The sequence below is a fragment of the Myotis lucifugus genome, unplaced genomic scaffold, assembly GCF_000147115.1.
Source record: "Myotis lucifugus unplaced genomic scaffold, Myoluc2.0 scaffold_227, whole genome shotgun sequence".
In the NCBI taxonomy this organism is placed as follows: Eukaryota; Metazoa; Chordata; class Mammalia; order Chiroptera; family Vespertilionidae; genus Myotis; species Myotis lucifugus.
Genome location: NW_005871275.1, coordinates 1,432,331 through 1,451,635, shown reverse-complemented (window position 1 = coordinate 1,451,635; position 19,305 = coordinate 1,432,331). Strand labels below are relative to the sequence as shown.

At 43.3% G+C, this 19,305-nt stretch overlaps 1 protein-coding gene across 1 annotated transcript in view; it reads left to right on the top strand.

The window, feature by feature from the left end:
* FLT1 (fms related tyrosine kinase 1) overlaps positions 1-19,305 on the top strand; it is a 198,723-nt gene that overhangs the window by 157,723 nt on the left and 21,695 nt on the right. Inside the window, exons 19-24 of the mRNA XM_023762009.1 lie at positions 10,248-10,361; positions 11,969-12,057; positions 15,457-15,613; positions 16,054-16,151; positions 16,828-16,950; positions 18,547-18,658. Coding sequence (XP_023617777.1) covers positions 10,248-10,361; positions 11,969-12,057; positions 15,457-15,613; positions 16,054-16,151; positions 16,828-16,950; positions 18,547-18,658 — 693 coding nt within the window. The remainder of the gene's footprint in view (positions 1-10,247; positions 10,362-11,968; positions 12,058-15,456; positions 15,614-16,053; positions 16,152-16,827; positions 16,951-18,546; positions 18,659-19,305) is intronic.

The following is a 19,305-nucleotide window of genomic DNA, read 5'->3' as shown; positions in this document are numbered from 1 at the left end:
TGAAAAGATGGGGTCCCCCCTCCCAAGCCCATGAATGGGGTTTAGCGGGGGGCTTGGGGGCCTGGGGGATGTTCCTAGAAAATTCCAATTGGGTTGGGGGGATCCACCCCCCCTGCCTATGGCGGGGGACCCTAAAAAATTTAAACCCTAGGGGGGGGGGGGAGGGGCTGTGGGAGGTTGGCCGGCCGCAGGGGGTTGGCTGTGGGAGCGCACTGACCACCAGGGGAAGCTCCTGTTTTGAGCATCTGCCCCTGGTGGTCAGTGCACATCATAGCGACCGGTCAACCAGTCGTTCCAGTCACAATAATCGCTTAGGCTTTTATATATATAGATACCCAGGAATAGGATTGCTGGGTCATATGGTAGCTCTATTCTTAATTTTTTGAGGAATTGCCAGACTGCTTTCCATAGTGGTTGTACCAGTCTACATTCCCATCAGCACTGAATGAGGGTTACCTTTTTTCCACAACCTCTCCAACACTTGTTATTGCTTGTCTTGTTGATAATAACCACTCTAACAGGTGTAAGGTGGTATCTTATTGTAGTTTTGATTTGTATTTCCCTAATTGCCAGTGAGGTTGAACATCTTTTTTTTAGTTATTATTTCTTTATTTAACAAAGCTTCCCATGTACCTCAAGTAGAAAATTTTTCTTCATGAGAGAAAATAAATCCTAGAGGCATTCCAGGGCTAACTGTTATTCTCAGTCTCTTAATGGGCCTCAGAAACTCCGCTCTGTGGGACAAGGTGTTTTCCAATTGGGTGGGTCAACTGTCTTCCCCCCAGGCAAAGCCACCTGTATAGCAAATATCTGCATGAGAAAGATGACCTCCACAATGTGAGGGAATGACTCAGCACAGAAAACTGAGGTGTCTGCCTTGTGAGTTCTAACTCCAGAGCCCCCAATCATGGCTTCTGCTAACACAGCTCCAGTCCACTCTGCCCTCCCTCTGCCGGAGCACAAGGTGAGTGGCTCCACAGGGAATTTTGTGCTTTTGGCCCTTTAAGGGGGTTTCTGTATTTCCAGCCATTTCTCCCTAGAAGACAGCAACTCCACTGCTTTTCACAGCCAGATGTTGTTTGGGTACCCTTTTTAGTTCTGGTGTTCCCTGCAAGGGGGGGGGGCAGCTTGGGGATTAGACTCCAGAGTTCTCAGTGGCAACTCCCCACAGCTGAGATATCTCTCTGGAACTTCAGCTGCTGTATGTGGGAGCCCAGCCAGCCCTTTCGTGCCTCTGCCCCTCCTACCAGGCTCTATGGGGTCTCCAATTACCATCTTCAGTCATCAGGGTTCTCTCCAGTGAGTCTTCAATTGATTAGTCAGGAAGTTTTTCTGTATTTTAATTGTAATTCCAGTTTGGTCCTGGGAGCATGTCTGTGCAGCAGCCACTTACTCCACTGCCATCTTTTATCTCAAGGTTGAACATCTATATATATAAAAGCTTAAGCAACCATTATGACCGGTTGACCAAATGATTGGTGGCTATGACACGCACTGACCACCAGGGGGCAGACACTCAATGCAGGAGCTGCCCCTTGGTGGTCAGTGCGCTCCCACAGCCAACTTCCGGCAGCCAGCCAACCTCCCACAGTCCCTTCCCCTGGCCAGCTGGCCCCTCGGGGCCCTGATCGGGACTGGGCAAGATGGCCCCAATGGGCCCCACAGGTCAGGCTAAGAGACCCCACCCGTGCACAAATTCATGCACCAGGCCTCTAGTCTTTTCATAAAGTTATTGGCTGTTTGTATGCCTTCTTGGGAGAGGTGTATTTTCAGGTCCTCTGCCCATTTTTCTTAAAAAATATTTTTATTGACTTCAGAGAGGAAGGGAGAGGGAGAGTTAGATAGAAACATCAATGATAAGAGAGAATCACTAATTGGCTGCCTCCTGCATGCCCCTGCTGGGGATCAAGCCCGCAACTCGTGCATGTGCCCTTGACTGGAATTGAACCCTGAACTTTCTGGTCCGCAGGCCAACGCTCTATCCACTTAGCCAAACCAGCCAGGGCTCTGTCCACTTTTTGATTGGGTTGTTTGTTAGTTTGTTTGGGTTGAGTTTTACGAGTTCTTTATATGTTTTCGAAATTAAACCTCTGTCAGAGCTACTGTTTGCAAATATCATCTCCCATCTGGTTAGCTGCCTCTTTGTTTTGTTGTCCATTTCTTTTGCTGTGCAAAAGCTCCTCAGTTTGATATGTTCCTATTCATTTATTTTTACCTTTACCTCCCTTGCCTTTCAGGTCAAGTTTGGTACCTATATTTTCTTCAATGTAACTTACTGTTTCCGGTCATATGTTTAGGTCTTTGATCCATTTTGAATTAATTTTTGTACATGGGGACAAACTGTAACCCAGTTTCATTCATTTGTATGTGGCTTTCCAGTTTATCAAGCACAATTTATTGAAGAGACTATCTTTACTCCAATGTGCATTTCTGGCTCCTTTGTCAAAAATTATCTGTCCATATATGTGTGATTTTATAGCTGGGCTCTCTATTCTGTTCCATTGATCTGTGTGTCTGTTTCTCTACCAATACCATGCTGTTTTGATTATCATAGCTCTGTAGTATAATTTGAAGTCAGGTAGTGTGATACCTCTAGCTTCATTCTTTTTTCTCAGGATTGCTTTGGCTATTCTGGTCTTTTGTAGTTCCATACAAATCTGATGATTTCTCACTCTTTTTTAAAAAAAATGACACTGGGATTGTGATGGGGATTGCATTAAATCTGTATATTGCTTTGGGCAATAAGGCTATTTTAATTATGTTGATTATTCCAATCCATGAACATGGGATATTTTTCCATTTTGTTGTGTCTTTTTCAATCTCTTTTAATAATACTTTGTAATTTTCAGTATATAGGTCTTTCGCATTCTTTGTTAAGTTTATTCCTAGGTATTTTATTCTTTTGGTTGCAATTGCAAAAGGAATTGTTTTTTCCATTTCTTTTTCTGAAGTTTTGTTGTTAGTATATAGGAAGAAAATGGATTTTTGCACATTGATTTTGTACCCTGCAACTTGACTGCATATGTTTATTGTTTCTAATAGATTTTTAGTAGAGTCTTTAAGGTTTTCTATATACAAAATCATGTCATCTGCAAAAAGTGACAGTTTGACTTCTTCCTTCCCTATTTGGATGTGTTTTATTTCTTTCTATTGCTCTGGCTAGGACTTCCAGCACTATGTTGAATAAGAGTGATGATAGTGGACATCCTTGTCTTGTTTCTGATCTTAGGGGGAAAGCTTTCAGTTTTTCACCATTGAGTATGATATTAGCTGTGGGTTTATCATATATGGCTTTTATTATGTTGAGGTACTTTCCTTCTATTCTTATTTTATTGCGTGTTTTAATCATAAATGGATGTTGTATCTTATCAAATGCTTTTTCTGCATCTATTGATAAGATCATATTTTTATCCTTTCTTTTGTTAATGTGGTGTATCATGTTGATTGATTTGCAAGTGTTGAACCATCTTTGTGTCCTTGGAATGAATCCCAGTTGATTGTGATGTTTTGGATGTACTGTGTATTCAATTTGCTAGTATTTTGTTTAGGATTTTTGCATCTGTATTCATTGGGGATATCGGTCTGTAGTTTTCTTTTTGTGTGTTATCTTTGCCAGATTTTGGTATCAGGGTTATATTGGCCTCATAGAATTTGTTAGGAAGTATTGCCTCTTCTTCAATTTTTTGGAAGAGTTTGAAAAGGATAGGTTTTAATTCCTCTTTGAACATTTAGTAGAATTCACTGGTGAAGCCATCTGGTCTTTTGTGTTTTGGAAGGTTTTTTATGATTGTTTCAATTTCCTCACTGCTGATCAGTCTATTTAGATTTTCTAATTCTTCCTGATTTAGTCTAGAAAGGTTCTATAATTCTAGGAACTTATCCATTTCTTGTAGGTTATTGAATTTGGTGGCATAAAGTCTTTCATAATATTCTAGTGTGATCCTTTGCATATCTGTGATGTGTGTGGTGACTTCTCCTCTCTCATTTCTGATTTTGTTTATATGGGTCTTTTCCTTTTTTCCTTAGTGAGTCTAGCCAGGGTTTTGCCCATTTTATTAATCTTTTCAAAGAACCATCTCTTTGCTTTATTGATTTTTTGTATAGTCTTTTTTTTCTCTATTTCATTTAATTCTGCTCTTATTATTTCTTTCTTCTGCTGACTTTGGGTTGCTGTTATACTTTTTCTAGTATTTTAAGATGTGATGTTAGGTTGTTTACTTGGGATTTCTCTTTTTCTTGAGATAGGCCTGTAATGATATAAACTTCCCTCTTATTACTGCTTTTGCTGCATTCCAGAGGTTTTGATATGTTGTATTATCATTCTCATTTCTCTATATATCTTTTGATCTTGTCTTTTATTTCTTCTTTGACCCAGTCATTTCTTAGTAGTATGTTATTTAATCTCCATGTATTTGTGGGTTTCTTTACTTCCTTTTTGCAGTTGATTTCTAATTTTAAGGCATCATAATCAGAAAATATGCTTGATATAATTTTAATCTTTTTTCAATTTGTTGATGCCAGTTCTGTGACCCAATATATGGTCTATACTTGAGAATGGTCCATGTGCACTGGAGAAGAATGTATAATCTGATGTTAAGAGATAAAATGTTCTGTAAATGTCAATTATACCCATTTGGTCTAGTGTTTCTCTTAAGGCCAATATTTCTTTATTGATTTTCTGTTTGGTTGATCTGTCTAGAGCTGTCAATGGAGTATTAAGGTCTCCAATTATGATTGTGTTTTGATCTGTTTCTCCCTTTAGTTCTGTGAGTAGCTGTTTAATATATTTCAGTGCTCCCTGGTTGGGTGCTTATTTATTAAGAAGTGTTGTTATGCTTTCTTGATGTACTGTTCCCTTTATCATTATAAAGTGTCCATCTTTGTCTCTTGTTATCTTTGTTATCTTGAAATCTATTTTGTCAGGTATAAGTATGGCTACACCTGCTTTTTTGCATGGAGAAATTTTCCACCCTTTTTACTTTGAATCTACCTTTGTCTTTGCTGTTTAGATGTATCTCTTGTAAGCAGCATATGGTTGGGTTTTGTTTTTTTTATTCACTCTGCAACTCTGTGCCTCTTTACTAGTGAAGTCAGACCATTTGCATTTAGGGTAATTATTGATGTATGAGAATTTCCTATAGCCGTTTTATCTTTTGTTTTCTGGTAGCTCTGGGCCTCCATTGGTTCTTTTCCTTTATGCTTCTGTCTGTTGTTTTTGTTTGGTGGTGTTCCATACATCTTTCTCTGTTTCCTCTTCTTTTAAGCTATATGCCTGTTCGGGGGATTTTTGTGTGTGGTTGCCATTAGGTTTATAAAAAATGAAGTTGCATATATACCATAGTTTTTTTCCATTTTGAGTGCATTTGCTCTTCATCTTCCTTTGCCAGTTCAGAACTTTCCCCCTTCCCTTTGCATATTTTTCCTGTCACAAAGTATCCTGTTTATGCTGTAAGTTTTTTGGTGATCTTACTCATAGAGTTGTGACCTTATGTTTTTTATCTCAGGTAGAATAACTCCCTTGAGTATTTTCTGCAGTGGGGGTTTTCTGGTGATAAAATCCCTCAGCTTCTGTATATCTGGGAACATCCTTAATATTCCTTCAGATTTAAAAGATAATTTTGCTGGATATATTATTTGTGGCTGGTAATTTCTCTCTTTTAGACGTTTGAATATTTGGTTCAATTCTCTTCTGGCTTGTAGAGTTTCTGCTGAGAAGTTGGATGAAATTCTGGTGGGTTTTCCTTTGTAGGTTACTTCCTTCTTTTCCCTGGCTGCTTTGAGAAATTTTTCTTTGTCATTATTTTATTTTATTTATTCATTTTTAGATTGTTAAAGTGCCTTTACTCACCAAGAGATGGGTGGGGCAGTTGCCACAATCTCAGTTTACAGGTGAATTCTGAGTGCCCAGTGACAAGGAGAGACTAATAGCAAAGCTGGATCTACTTACTAAGGCTCTCAAAGAGACGTGATAACTCTGTGCAGTCCTGACCCCGGGCTGGATTCTGTACTGGAAAATATTGGGGCCACTGATAAAGTGGAATCAGAATGATGGATTAAAGTATTGAACCAATGTTAAAGTTACTGAAGTTGATAACACTACTGTGATTGCATAAGTGAATATTCTTAGGAAATGAACACTATAGTATCTATGTATGTAACTTACCCTCAAATGGTTCAGAAACAATGATACAGATGGATCCATCCCATATGATAAAATGAGTGGGTTAAAATAGTAACAATTGGTGAATCTGGTCTGCAGGTGTTCTTTTGTCTTTGTCATTAATTTTTGACAGCTTTATCACCAAGTGACTTGGAGAGGGCCTCTTTGGATTGATGTAAGTAGGTGTTCTGTTTGCTTCTTGGACTTGAGGATCTAGTTGTTTCCATAGATTTGAGAACTTCTCATCTACTATTTGTTTTAACAGAGTCTCCATTCCATGCTCCCTCTCTTCCTTCTCCACAATGGCTATGATTGTGATAAGAGGTCTCGTAGAGCTCTTTCATTTTTCTTTATTCTTAGGTCTCTCTCTTCTTCCTTCTGTGTTATTTCTTGATTCCTATCTTCAATATCACTAGTTCTTTCCTCTAATTGGTTGGTTCTGTTTTCTATGCTCAACAGCTCACTCTTAATCTCCTCAATTGCCTGCTTCATTTCCAGGAGTGCTGATATATTCATTTTTAAAGTTTCAATTTCCTTGGAGAAATGTTCATTTTGTTCATTGATTTGTTTTCTGAGTGCACTGAATTGCGTGTCAGTATTTTCTCGCATCTCATTGAGTAATTTCAGAATTGCAATCTTGAAATTTCTATCATTTATATCACGTAATTCCATGTTTTCCAGCCTACTTTTTGGGTATCTTTCATTTCTTTCTGGTCATCGTCGTTATGTGGTTCTTCATGGTATTTGCTGCCCTCCTTGGTTTTCACATTTATCTCTGGGGAGGTCTTTTTCCTATGTTCCAGTAGGTGACGCTGAATTGCAAGATGTTTACCTCTGTGCTCTACCAGATTTGAGCCTCTGCAGCTTCCAGAGGGCAGTACCCCAGACTGCTTGTGGGTGGGATTTGTTTTGCCCTCACCATAATGGTGACCCCTGACCTCCACATGTCTGGCCCAAGCACCCCTCCTGAGGTTCAGTCACAGGGGGAAACAGCAATTCTACTGAAACACCGCTTGGTTTACAGATAATATGCTCCTGAAGCCAACTCCATGGGCAATGTGGGGGGGGGGACAAATTTGGGGAGTCTAAGCAGCAGCAAGGCTCTGTGATCTCCTTTCTTTGTCTGAAACACCACCACCAGGCCCAGCAGTGGGGAGCCTCACACCAGCACCCACTGCTCTGTAGGGTGGGCATCTGTTGACTCAGTGTTCACTCTTGCTGCTCACGTGAGTGACTCCAGCCCTACTCGCTGCCTGCCCAAGATTCAGACACTGTACTCTCTCACCACTCGCATGCAACCACACAACTCAGACAATGTCCTCTCTTGCTACTGGAAGCTTGCAGCTCACAGCTTACAGATTGCCCTGCTCTCTGTTCCTCTAGGCTGAAGGAAGTGCCTGCTACCTCCACCACCAGCTTTCTCCCCTCTCCTGGCCAGGCTGCTAGTTCCCAGCTGTGCTGCAGGGCTGCATCTACGGCCTTGTCCTTGGCCAACTCTGTGCTTTCCTCCCTTCTCATCTTCCCTTTTAACCCCCTCCCCAATGCCCACCTTTAGGTGTTTCAGTGTGCAGGTCTCTCAGGCATGCATCTGTGTTGACAGGGACTTCTTCATTGAATTATAGGTGGTTAACTTGTTGAAATATCAGGGGGAGGGGAAAAGAGGCGCTCTTACACCATCATTGCTCTGACGTCACCTCTCTCTATAGCCCTGTGAGGTATATATGATTATCCCAGTTTTCAGATAAAGAATAATGGCCCAGAAAGATGAAATAGCCTCTGCAAGGCCACACAGCTCCCCAGTGTATAAGTAAGGATTTGAGGGCAGTGCTCTTTCCCCCACACCACAGTGCTACCAAAGAGGTGCTGGCTGCCTCCTAAACATGGTTCATTGCTCCAAAATCCTGAGGCAAGCTAGTATCCCACCTTGAGATACACTGGAACTAAATCTGGAAGCATCTGCTCCCTCAGCTGGTCCTATTTCCCTGCTCACTACCACACTCTGTCTCTGGACAACGTAAGTCGGCTGTGCTAAAGGGTATAAGTGCATGAAGGGATTGATGAGTTGGAAAAGAGAAATTTTGACCTGATATTTCTTAAAGGCCCAAAGAATCTACTCTATGTAATACAGAAATAGTATGTGTAATATCTTTATAAATGCTTATCTTTTTTAAGCCACCAAATCATCCACTATACAAAATTTCTAAAAACCATTTTCATTCAGCTTTATTGTTTTTAAATTGGTTGGCCATCTGTTTCTAGGAGAAATTGAAAAGGCAGAATGTCAAATAAAGGCCATGAGTCAGAAGCTCTTTCAAAGTGCCCTTGAGCCTTGTATGCATGCATATAAGCCTAACCAATGGACACAGATAGCAGGGGGGTGAGGGCATGTGCTGGGGAGGGGTTCAATAGGGGGAAAAGGAGATATATGTAATGCCTTAATCAATAAAGAAAAAAAAAGAATGACTCACTTCAAGACTAAAGTGATTAACAATAAAAAAAAAAAAAAAAAAAAAAAAAAAACAAAGTGCCCTTGAGCAAAACCTTTAACCTTTTGGGGCCTTATGCCCATATCTGCAATGAGAACAGTAATCATGTTGTTTATTTATTTAACAAATATTTGTTGAGAATCTCCTGTGAGCCAAACCCAACCTCACTGGAAGGCTTCCAAAGTTCAACTATTATTAAAAAATGATTTGTACTTAAGAAATACCGTATCGGTATCTACCACAATGTTACATGCATATCCTCTGACCCATTCCAAGACTATCTTACAGAAATACTTGCACATGTGTACAAAGATTACACACAGGCTGTCTACTATGGCATTATTTGTGTGTTTTTCAATATACACTTTTTTATTGATTTCAGAGAGCAAGGGAGAGGGAGAGAAAGATAGAAACACAATGATGAGAGAGAATCATTGATTGGTGCCTCCTGCATGTCCCCCACGGGGGATTGAGCCCGTAACTTGGGCATGTGCCCTGACTGGGAATCAAACCATGACCTCCTGGTTCATAGGTCAACGCTCAACCACTGAGCAACACTTGCCGAGCTACAGCATTGTTTTTAATGGGGGGAAAAACTTTAAACAATCTATATGTTAGGAATCCCATAAACCAATTAAAAAGGAGGGAAAAAGTCTCTGACATATTAAAAAGAAGGAAAAGCAAATTATATCTGTCCATATATAGAGATGTATATATCCCATATATATGTCATCCCACTTATGTAAATAAAAAAAGATCTTTGGATATATATTTTTTATAAAAGCATAGAAAGGTCTGAAATTCCAAAAGATTAACAGTGCTTACTTCTAAAAAGTTAAGTGGGCTGGAGTGGCTTTCACTTTTTACTCTATATACATCATACTTTTGAAATGTTTTACAGCAAGATTATACAACTTTGTATTTCTAAAAATAACTTAAAATATTTAAATGCCCTAGAAATTAACTAATAAAAACAGACAGAATAAACTTAGGCTTTAGACTCTGTTAATTCTTGGACTGATGTTGTTTATTTCTGAGAATGAAATTGAAGTCAGATGCTTATGGATCCTCACAACTTGAGATAACCCTGTGGACTCCAGGGAGAAAAAGGTTATAGGGAGAAAATAACACATTGCAAAGATTTTTATAAAGGGGGGGGGGGGGTCACTGTGGCCATTTGTGCTCCTTCTTTGTAACACCTCAAAGAGGGAAAAATGAGAAAAAGAGGTAAGCTGTGGGCACATCCCTGCTGGAAGGTTCTTGCTGTGCCTGGTTCTGATGGAGGGAAGTCCTTGGAAGGCATTTTCACAAGGTGCCCTGCTCTGAGTCAGCACATTACTGAGCAGGCCTAGGTCCACAGAGAGGAAATGTGCAGTGACTAACCCCACCACCACTCTGGGCCTTACTGTAATCAAAAGGATGTTGGCTCAGGAGGGTGGGAGTAATGAAAACAGTCTGGAGACTTGGCCTTTCTGCAGAATGTGGGGAAGTTAATGAAGCAACAGGCTGAGCACTGACAAACATGGAGGGCAGGAACGCCGCTTCCGGCGGAAAGAGCCTCATTGTCCTGTCGCCTTGACTCTTCCTTGCTTCTCACACAGAGGGGGCCACAGCCAGCGAGTACAAAGCTCTGATGACTGAGCTCAAGATCCTGACCCACATTGGCCACCACCTGAATGTAGTCAACCTGCTGGGAGCCTGTACCAAGCAAGGAGGTAAATGAGACGGGATAGGGCTGCTCCATGTCTGGCTCACATGCTAGAAGCAGACTTCTCCAACATACAGCTTCTTCTCCCCACCCCAGTTCCTCCTCACCTCCTAGAAAATGGCCTTTTTAAAGGTCCAGAGGAAACAGTTTTTCCATTTATAAAAGGGGAGGTGGGGGGGTCCCATCCTAGAAATGCCTTCCCTGTGCAGTTAATTTAAAGGTTCCGAAGGGAAGGACAGCCAAGCACTAACCTTCCCATAGGGAGGATAGAAAGGTCTTCAGGAACACTCATTCGTTCAGGTGAAGCTTCAAAGGAATGTGCAACCTCTGCACTGAGCCCAGCTCTGGTCACCTCCTCCAAAGTCACCTCCAAAACTGACCAGGGCTGATCAGAGAACCCCCTTCACCTGTGCCTCTGAGCTCGGTGTAGCGGCCTCAGGGCGGACGCCCCTCCTGCGGGCAAGGACTGCAGGCTCCTCCTCATGGTGGGTGACATACAACCTGTGGCAGCAGCTTCCCGTTCCGTCCCGGAGGGCAGAGGAGGTGCAGTCAGGCCTTCTAACATGCCCACCCCTGACCGAGACAGAGCACCCCTCTGCGGAGCAGGTGGCCTCTGTGCGCCTGGAAGGCTAGGGAGCCTGCGCCCTGGGGCTCAAGGAACCCGCGCAGCTGCGCTCCCAGCTGCGGAACTGTCACCCGGAACCGGAACCGGAAGCTGCTCTTCGCAGCGGGTCTCAGGCCTGCCGGGGCTGTGGGGGACGCAGTGGGGAGCGCAGGCGCCAGAGGAGGCGGACGCAGCCTTCGGGGCACCACTTGGAGACCGAGTTGCACTGGGGTGTGTTTTTCTTCCCAACCCTCTTGCTTCTGTTTAACCAGGAATCGGCAAACCATGGGGCCAGCCTGTGAGATTAATTTGGCCGTTTTAAATAGTTGAGGGGAAAAACTCAAAAGAATAATATTTTGTGAGAATTATATGAAATTCAAATTTATATGTTCATGAGCTTTTATTGCAGCACCGTCACCCATTTGGTTGTATTGTCATCTATAGCTGCTTTCACACTACAAGGGCTGCACTGAGCTGTATGGCCTACAAAGCCTAAAGTATTTGCTGTCTGCTCCTTTACAAAAAAGTTTGCCGACCCCTGCTTTAGCCCTTCGGACAAGCCTGGAGGCAAAGGCTGTGCGGACACCCCACCTGGCTGGGAAGAGACAGTCCAGACAGAACCGGTCTATTTTCTGCACTGGAAGAAAGGACCTGCTTGATAATCCTGGGGTTACTGTGACAATATCTTGAGGCCCCTCTACTCACTAGGGTGTGGCTAACAAACAGAAGGTGGCAGCAAGTTACAGGGAGAGCCCTGGCCCTGGCATTGGCCCCTCCCCTCCTCAAAGTTCTTTCTCTTCTTTTTTTTTTTTTTTTTTGTTCTACTTCTCCCCACTCCCAACTCCCAATTGTCTCCTATTCCTTTTGAATTTTTTAATTGAAAAAACTTTCTCACCCAAAATTGCATCCCTAGACCCCACTAATATAAAGACAAGCTGGTTCGGGGCTTCTCAGGCTGGCAGCTGGCTGACCTGCTTGGTGTGGCTGAGCATGTGTTGTTTTGGCTGCAGGGCCTCTGATGGTGATCGTTGAATATTGCAAATATGGAAATCTGTCCAACTATCTCAAGAGCAAACGAGACTTATTCTTTCTCAACAAGGTAAGGAATTTAGGGGTTGGACATTCTTAAAGATAGCAATGACTTTCCATTTAGGCTGTTGCCCCATAAAGCAAGAGAAACCTATATATTTCCATTAGACTAACATCTGGGTTTCCCTCCTTTTTAAAAATTTCCTTACCCTCTTTTTGCGGACAGCACAGAGAATATTTGGTCCTAGTGTATGGAGCAATAAATAAGGATTAAGTTTGCTAGCCGTCTATCTAAACACCTATCAAATCATCTTGATAACTTTATCTCTCTGTCTTTCTCCCTCTCCCTCTCTCTCCCCAGATAAGCACAGACACACACAAATCACTTAGTCACTTGTTTGATAAAGATAGCAAGTGTAATTATCTCTGTTTATTAGAGAAATTAGATTAGAGAAATCAATTGAGTGACTTTACAGTAAACAATAGACCAATGATGGAGTCCGAGAAATCATTTTCTTTCCTTCCCACTCTCCTTACTCCCACTTCTTCACACCCTCACCACCTGTCACCCCTACTTATCCACTAAAATAAGGCTATGTAATAAAAGAAACACATGGGTCCAAGTTCTAAAGGCAAATCAAATCAAGATTAAAAGAGGTTATTGAATGTAGGAAAAAAGACTTGAATAAAACTTTGCCAGTGTGACCCATCCCACCAACGCAGTGTCCTTCTCTGGTCTGGAGAAGCTCAGCAGACAATGATTCAATATTATTAATTGGTAATTAGCAATGTTGGTGAGGAATCCATGTAGTGTGGTGGGTTAAGCACTCGGACTCTGCATCCAGACTGCCTGTGTTTAAATCCTGTTTCTATCACTCATGAGATCTTGGACCTTGAGCAAGTTACTCAGTCTCTTTAAATTTAAGTTTCTCATTTATTAAACAAAAGTAATAATAGAACCCAACTCATTGTTCAGAGAATTACATACAGATAAACATTCAATGAATGTTAACTATCATCATCGTCATTGACCCACTGAAACAGAGTAGGTGAGTCCAACTGAATGCCACTGATCTGTATGATCTATATAATAGATTAAGTGTCCAAAACCCATGAGTGGTGCCTATCCTGTCACATGGGCAAGAGTGGTCATGCGGCACACAAATAAAAACCACTGGACAACTAGCCCAGTCTCTCATCTCTTAAACTTCGATCCAACCAAAGACACACATGCTCTACCAGACGGGCAGCCTATATTCGAGGACATATTTTCCCCAATTTTAAACCATGTCCTTCCATCATTAGAACCTGTAAGCTGAATGAGATCTTTGTGATCAGCTATTACACACCCTCACAGTACAGATGTGCTCAGAAAAGTTGAGTGATTGACTTAAGGACACACACCTACCAAGAGATGAAAGAAAGAACCCAGCTCTCTTGTCTCCCCTTCCAATGATTCTCTCTGCACTACACTGGATAAGGAGGGGGAGAAAACGTAAGAAGTGGAAAGTGGTGCCCTGAGCTGAGGGCAGTGCAAACCAGTCCTGAAATCCTGGACTGGCTTCAGGAAGAACTAAGCCAGCAGAATACCCCAGGGATCAGGGCAGGATGGAACATTTGGATTTGTGCGTCCTTTGTTTTGAAGAGTTTGCTTCCTTCTCTGGCTATATTTAATGATTCACCTCCCTGTTGGTGGAGCCTAGTATTACATGGAAAACACATGGCTATATTTCATATCTGGAACCTAACGCAATATAAAGAGAAGGCGAAGAAAAACCCAAACGGCTAAATAGAAATGGGATATTTCATTTTCCAAATAAGTTCACTGCTTTCTGACAGAGTCCCAAAAGTTCAGTAAATCATCCTTTATTTAACAGAAATAGTTACCAATAAGCAAAGCTGAAAATACCATTGACTGAGAGTCAGAAAGCAGATGAGGGAGCTTGAGTTACGGTTCTTGGGAGGCAGGCCCCAGGCTGAGACTTCTGGGAAAGTAGGGAAGAAGGCTGCCCAGAGAGCGTGGCCGTGGCCCTGCGCCCCGAATGGGCCTGTCAAGCACTTTTCTCCCTCACACCCCTGCCAGCACTCTTCCCTGCTGCCTTCTGTCCCGGAGAGGGTCTTATAATCAATAAAATTCCAGTCCCCAACTGAGCAGAATCAAATCTAACTGCCTCAGGGAGATATTCTTTACCAGCTTTCAGGTAGGTCACCAGAGTGGCAGTGGCTGTTCACTCAGAGGCCTGCCTCCCATCCTGCAGCACAGGAGGGTCTCTTTTCAGGGGCAGCAGCCTCCTGCCCTCTACACTTTTAGAATTTGAAACTCTCTCCTCTGCCCTCTGCTTGCTCCCACTGCGCCCTCTAGTGGAGGCATCACTCCTATTTTGTGACATTTCTAGGAAAAGCCAAGGAAGAGCAGGAAGCCTGGCCAATCCCAGCACTGCCACAGTGTGCTGGCAGCTCAGGGACAGCACTGAGCCCCAGGCCCCCTTGGCCTGGTTTCAGTATTGCCATCCGGCAGAATTGAGACCAGTTCCCTGGTCCCGTCATGAGGCCCCTGGGAGTGCTAAGGTTTTATTGTCACAGTTGTTAGTTGAATTACTAAATGTGATACAAATCTTTTCTGGTTCCACATAAACACCCAAACCAACAACTCGTTTTTCTATGAGTCAGAACATGATAGGATGATAGAGCCTTTCAGATGAGGAAAATGAAACCCAGAAAAATAAGGTGATTTGCCCAAGATCACATTCACTAATGGAAGAGCTAGACTACACACCAGGGCTTGGATGCCCTGTCCAGGATGAAAGGCCTTTTCTACCCCGTTAGGGTCTTACTGTATCTTTGTTTGCATTGGAAGAAAAAAAATGTTCATGTTCCCTCCTTTCCTAAGGAGACCAGAGAAATTGGTACTGCAGCCCTCTCTTATTACTCCTCGTAGGGATTACAAAGTGAAGCCCCCAGTCCGCTGGGGATGCTTTTCCGCCATTCATGCCATCTTTCATAAGCTGGCACATGGGGTGGGAAAAGTGCTTAAAGGCACAAACTGAAAATGGCCAAACCTGAGTTCAAGCTTTGCCATTTACTAGCTGCATGTGACTTTGATTACTTGACTTCTCTAAACCTATTTCTTTATGTATAAGCAATAACTACTTCGTGGAATTGTTGGAAAGATTAAATGAGAAAATATACCTAAGTTTTTTTAAGATTCTGGATCACACAGAGTAAGCTCTCAGTGAGTTCCAGCTGAGATTACTACTCCTTTATCGTACCCAGGACGCTGGCTCGAAGCCCACCAACAGCAGCATAGACTCCACAGCCCCAGGAGTAGCCAGGTGCCTTGCTGCTAATTTGCTATCTATTTTGTGGAAATGACATTCTCTCAACTCGGGCAATTGCCAGCTTGAGGTACTATCTTCTCCATTTCGGTTCCGGAGCTCCTTCATCTGTGTCCTTCTTGGTCTGTTCAAAGGATGCAGCATTACACATGGAGCCTAAGAAAGAAAAAATGGAGCCAGACGTGGAGCAAGGCAAGAAACAAAGACTAGACAGTGTCACCAGCAGCGAGAGCTTCGCGAGCTCCGGCTTTCAGGAAGATAAAAGTCTGAGTGATGTGGAGGAAGAGGAGGGTAGGTATTAATTCCTTCCTGTCCTACAGTCTGAGATATTTTTACAACATACTGTGCATCTCTGAAATTTTTTTCTTATTTATCACCCTAATAAACATCCGTGGGAGACTCGAAGGGTAATGTCCTGAGGAGATAAGATTTGAATAAGATTATTTACAGAGTTACTAATTTTGACAGGGAACTCTGTACAATTGTCTCTCCTCAAGCCTTTTTGTCTTAACGGGTCATCCCACACCCCCACCCCACCCCCATGCTTGGGAAAATGGGCTGGAGGCTTGGAAAAATCTCTGATATTCGTACTGAAACTCAAATGCTCTTGAAAATGAACTCTGACCCACTTATTGGTTTGTTTTATGTTTTACTAACATTGATCCAATAAACCGGGATTTGGCATAATCACAAGCGTCATTACAAACAGCTACGGTTTTAATGCTTTCCAGATTCTGACGATTTCTACAAGCAGCCCATAACTATGGAAGATCTGATTTCTTACAGTTTTCAAGTGGCCAGAGGCATGGAGTTTTTGTCTTCAAGAAAGGTCAGCCTTGCTCTTTACTGTTGCTCTTCGTTGCCAGGGCTGGACATGTGGACACTGACATGGACAAACACGCGTGTTGGCTATAAATCCACTTTACCTAGTATTTGCTTATACTTATGTCCTTAAATACAGAGTAAATATCATGACCGATGCCTGAATTTGTCCTGCTAGGAGCGAGGAGTTTTGAGAACACCAAGACTTAATACCAGGGGGTAGAACTGAACTCTAGGGGAAAATTTGACCGGACAGACCTGGTCCCCATTCTTCACATTGCCTTCCACATGTCTGCAGCCCTGGCCAGAGCCCAGAACACTCCATTCCCAGGAGGGCTCTGTTAGTCCAGCTGTGGGGCCCTCCCGGGAACTGTAGCTGGAGGACCAAAGTTTGGGGGGAAGTTTTGCTCCCTGGGAGAATTTGATTGCAGCCTCATCAAAGAGGGTGCTGTGCTGCAAAACAGTAGCAAAGCAGATGCAGGCCCTGCCTTGAGTTTGGGGCCTCCGGGGGCCTCTATTTGTAAAGAGGCGCTTCACGTTTATGGTAACTCCATGTGCACTGGGGGTTGCTTCCGTTGTGTAACAGATCCTCAAATTAAGAAGAATAATGACACTGAGAAGCCACAGGAAATTAGTCAGTTAGACTAAGGAAATGCATTGATTATGCAACTGTTTTATTATAGTGCATTCATCGGGACCTGGCAGCACGAAACATTCTGTTATCTGAGAACAACGTGGTGAAGATTTGCGATTTTGGCCTTGCCCGGGATATTTATAAGAACCCCGATTATGTGAGAAAAGGAGATGTAAGTCAGTTTGATGTTTCTTGGACTCGTTTATACACTATCATTTTTAAACACAGACCAGTGCCCTTGGTAAATATTTACACTTCCTCGACAGTGGTCCCCTGAAAACCATCGTGTGCTCTCTGTGGAGACAAGACGGCTGTGTCCCAGAGAGCCCTTGTGTGGGGTGGCCCTAGTCTGAACGGCCGCTCACCCGGTCCTGCTCTTCCCTCACTTCCGGCGTGGTACCTGTCCTCTGGGCAGTGCTGCCTGAGATGGCTAACCTGAGAAGTGTTTAGCCGGGCTCTGGGCTCCTCCCTTTGACTCCTGTGGGAGTTTTTGGAATCACTGGAAAGAACAGCCTGGACTCTTTCCCTCAAATAAACCCAGATGATTGACTCAGCAGGTGTATATATCTCAGGAAAGGGTGGGGAGGTATTGGTATTATCTTGTTATTGAGGAAGCTGCCCCCCGCCTCACCCCCGCCTTCCATGCATACCATTCACCTGTGGCTCACACTGGCTCTTCTCTGCTTGTTTGTGGACACAGTGTTATGTTTCACTTTTGTGGGTGACCTCCTGTGTCCTCTCTTCTCAGCCTGCACCCTGAGCGCTTAAGCCTGTGTCTGGGCCCTGCCGATTACTCTACAGTGGTGGTTCTCAGACTTCAGTGCGCTCACAAATCGCCTGAAGGGCTTATTAAACTACAGTTAGCTGGGCCCCACCCCCAGAAATTCTCACTTAGAAAGTCTTGTGTGGAGCCTGAGAATTTGCCTTTCTAACAAGTTTCTAGATGCTGCTGACACAGCTGGTCCCAGGACTTTACTTTGAGAGCCACCGCTCCAGTCTCTTTTTATTAAAAAAACAAAACAAAACAAAAAAACAAAAAAAATTTTCTTGAGGAGCCCTGACTTGCAGAGATGGCATCTATCTATGTATCTGTCTGTCCTCTTCTGTTCATCTGTATCTCTTTCAGCTTCTCCCTGCTCCTCCCCCTTGCATTTTTCTCTTTGTCTCTCCGTTGTCCCATACTTCGTTCCCATCCACCTAAGGCGGCAAGGCCTAACTCACCAGGATTCCTGTTACCAAGAAGAGAACAAAAATGTGTCTGGACACCTGAAAACCAGCCATATGGTCTACCAGATACTGTCTATCACCTTCTTTCCTTCCTGTGCCTTTGCCCACTACCCCCATTTAATGACTTAAAATTCTGTCTTTTTACATAAGAATGCTGTTCAAAATCCTCCTTCTGAAGAAAAATTTCTAGAAATTATGGATTTTTCAGGATGTCTTCCAATTCAGATCGCCCTTTTCCAGGTCCCTGTGGAGTGCAGGGTTTGGGGGAGACTCATTTCTTACAGTCATGGAGTTAAGACGTGCTGGACACATAGGAGGGGCTTACTAAACAGTAATTATCTTCATGGGAATCACATAGCCCACCGCTCTCTTTTAGTACAACTGCATGTTATAAGCGTTTTCTCCGTGTTAGGAAACCATAACTGCTCTAGGAAATGATTTCTGGGCCAAGTGTTATCTGGGAAGTGACCCTATGGGCACTTGGGTTGAATGTGCTTTGTTTGCATGTCCTTCTGCTCAAGGCCCCCTTGCCCTTTTCTAGACGCGACTTCCCCTGAAATGGATGGCTCCTGAATCTATCTTTGACAAAATCTACAGCACCAAGAGCGACGTGTGGTCTTATGGAGTACTGCTATGGGAAATCTTCTCCTTAGGTAAATTTGGGGGAAGGAAGAGATCAAATAGACAAGAACCAAATGTCTGCTGAGTGTCTTTGGGTAGATACAACCTTTAGGTCAGCTTCTAAAAGAACCTAAAACCTCACAGAGCGTGGGTCCGTGCAGAATCGCAGGTGAGGAGTGGTGCGTGCGTGTGTACCCTTCAAAGTAAGGATGCTTTAGACACAAACAAGGTCAGACCAGTACAGATCTGAAGTCGGGTTTACATTCAGCCAGTCTGGCTACTCCTTTCTTTGTCCTTTCCCCCTTCTCCTAATTCCTCAAGCACACTGATTCCTACTGCCCTGTCCTCCTCCCTCCCTGCATCATGCCTCCTTCGAGTGTCCTAGGAAAGGCCCCAGCGAGCACAAGCCAACCAGTGTTAGGAGCAGGAGGCCTGGATAGTGCAGCTAATGTAAACACAGCTAGTCCCGGACAGTGGTTTATGCAGGATGAAAGACGGGGACATTGGATGTAGTTATTCTGCTTCCAGAAACATCCACTATGGGTGGCTAGAAGCCTTGTTCAAGGCCCCGAGCACACAGATGTGCACAGAGTCCACATCTGCTTGCAGACACACAATGATGCTCTGAAGCCTCCCAAATGTGGGGTCTAGCCAAGAGTCTTTTGGACTTTGCCAAAAA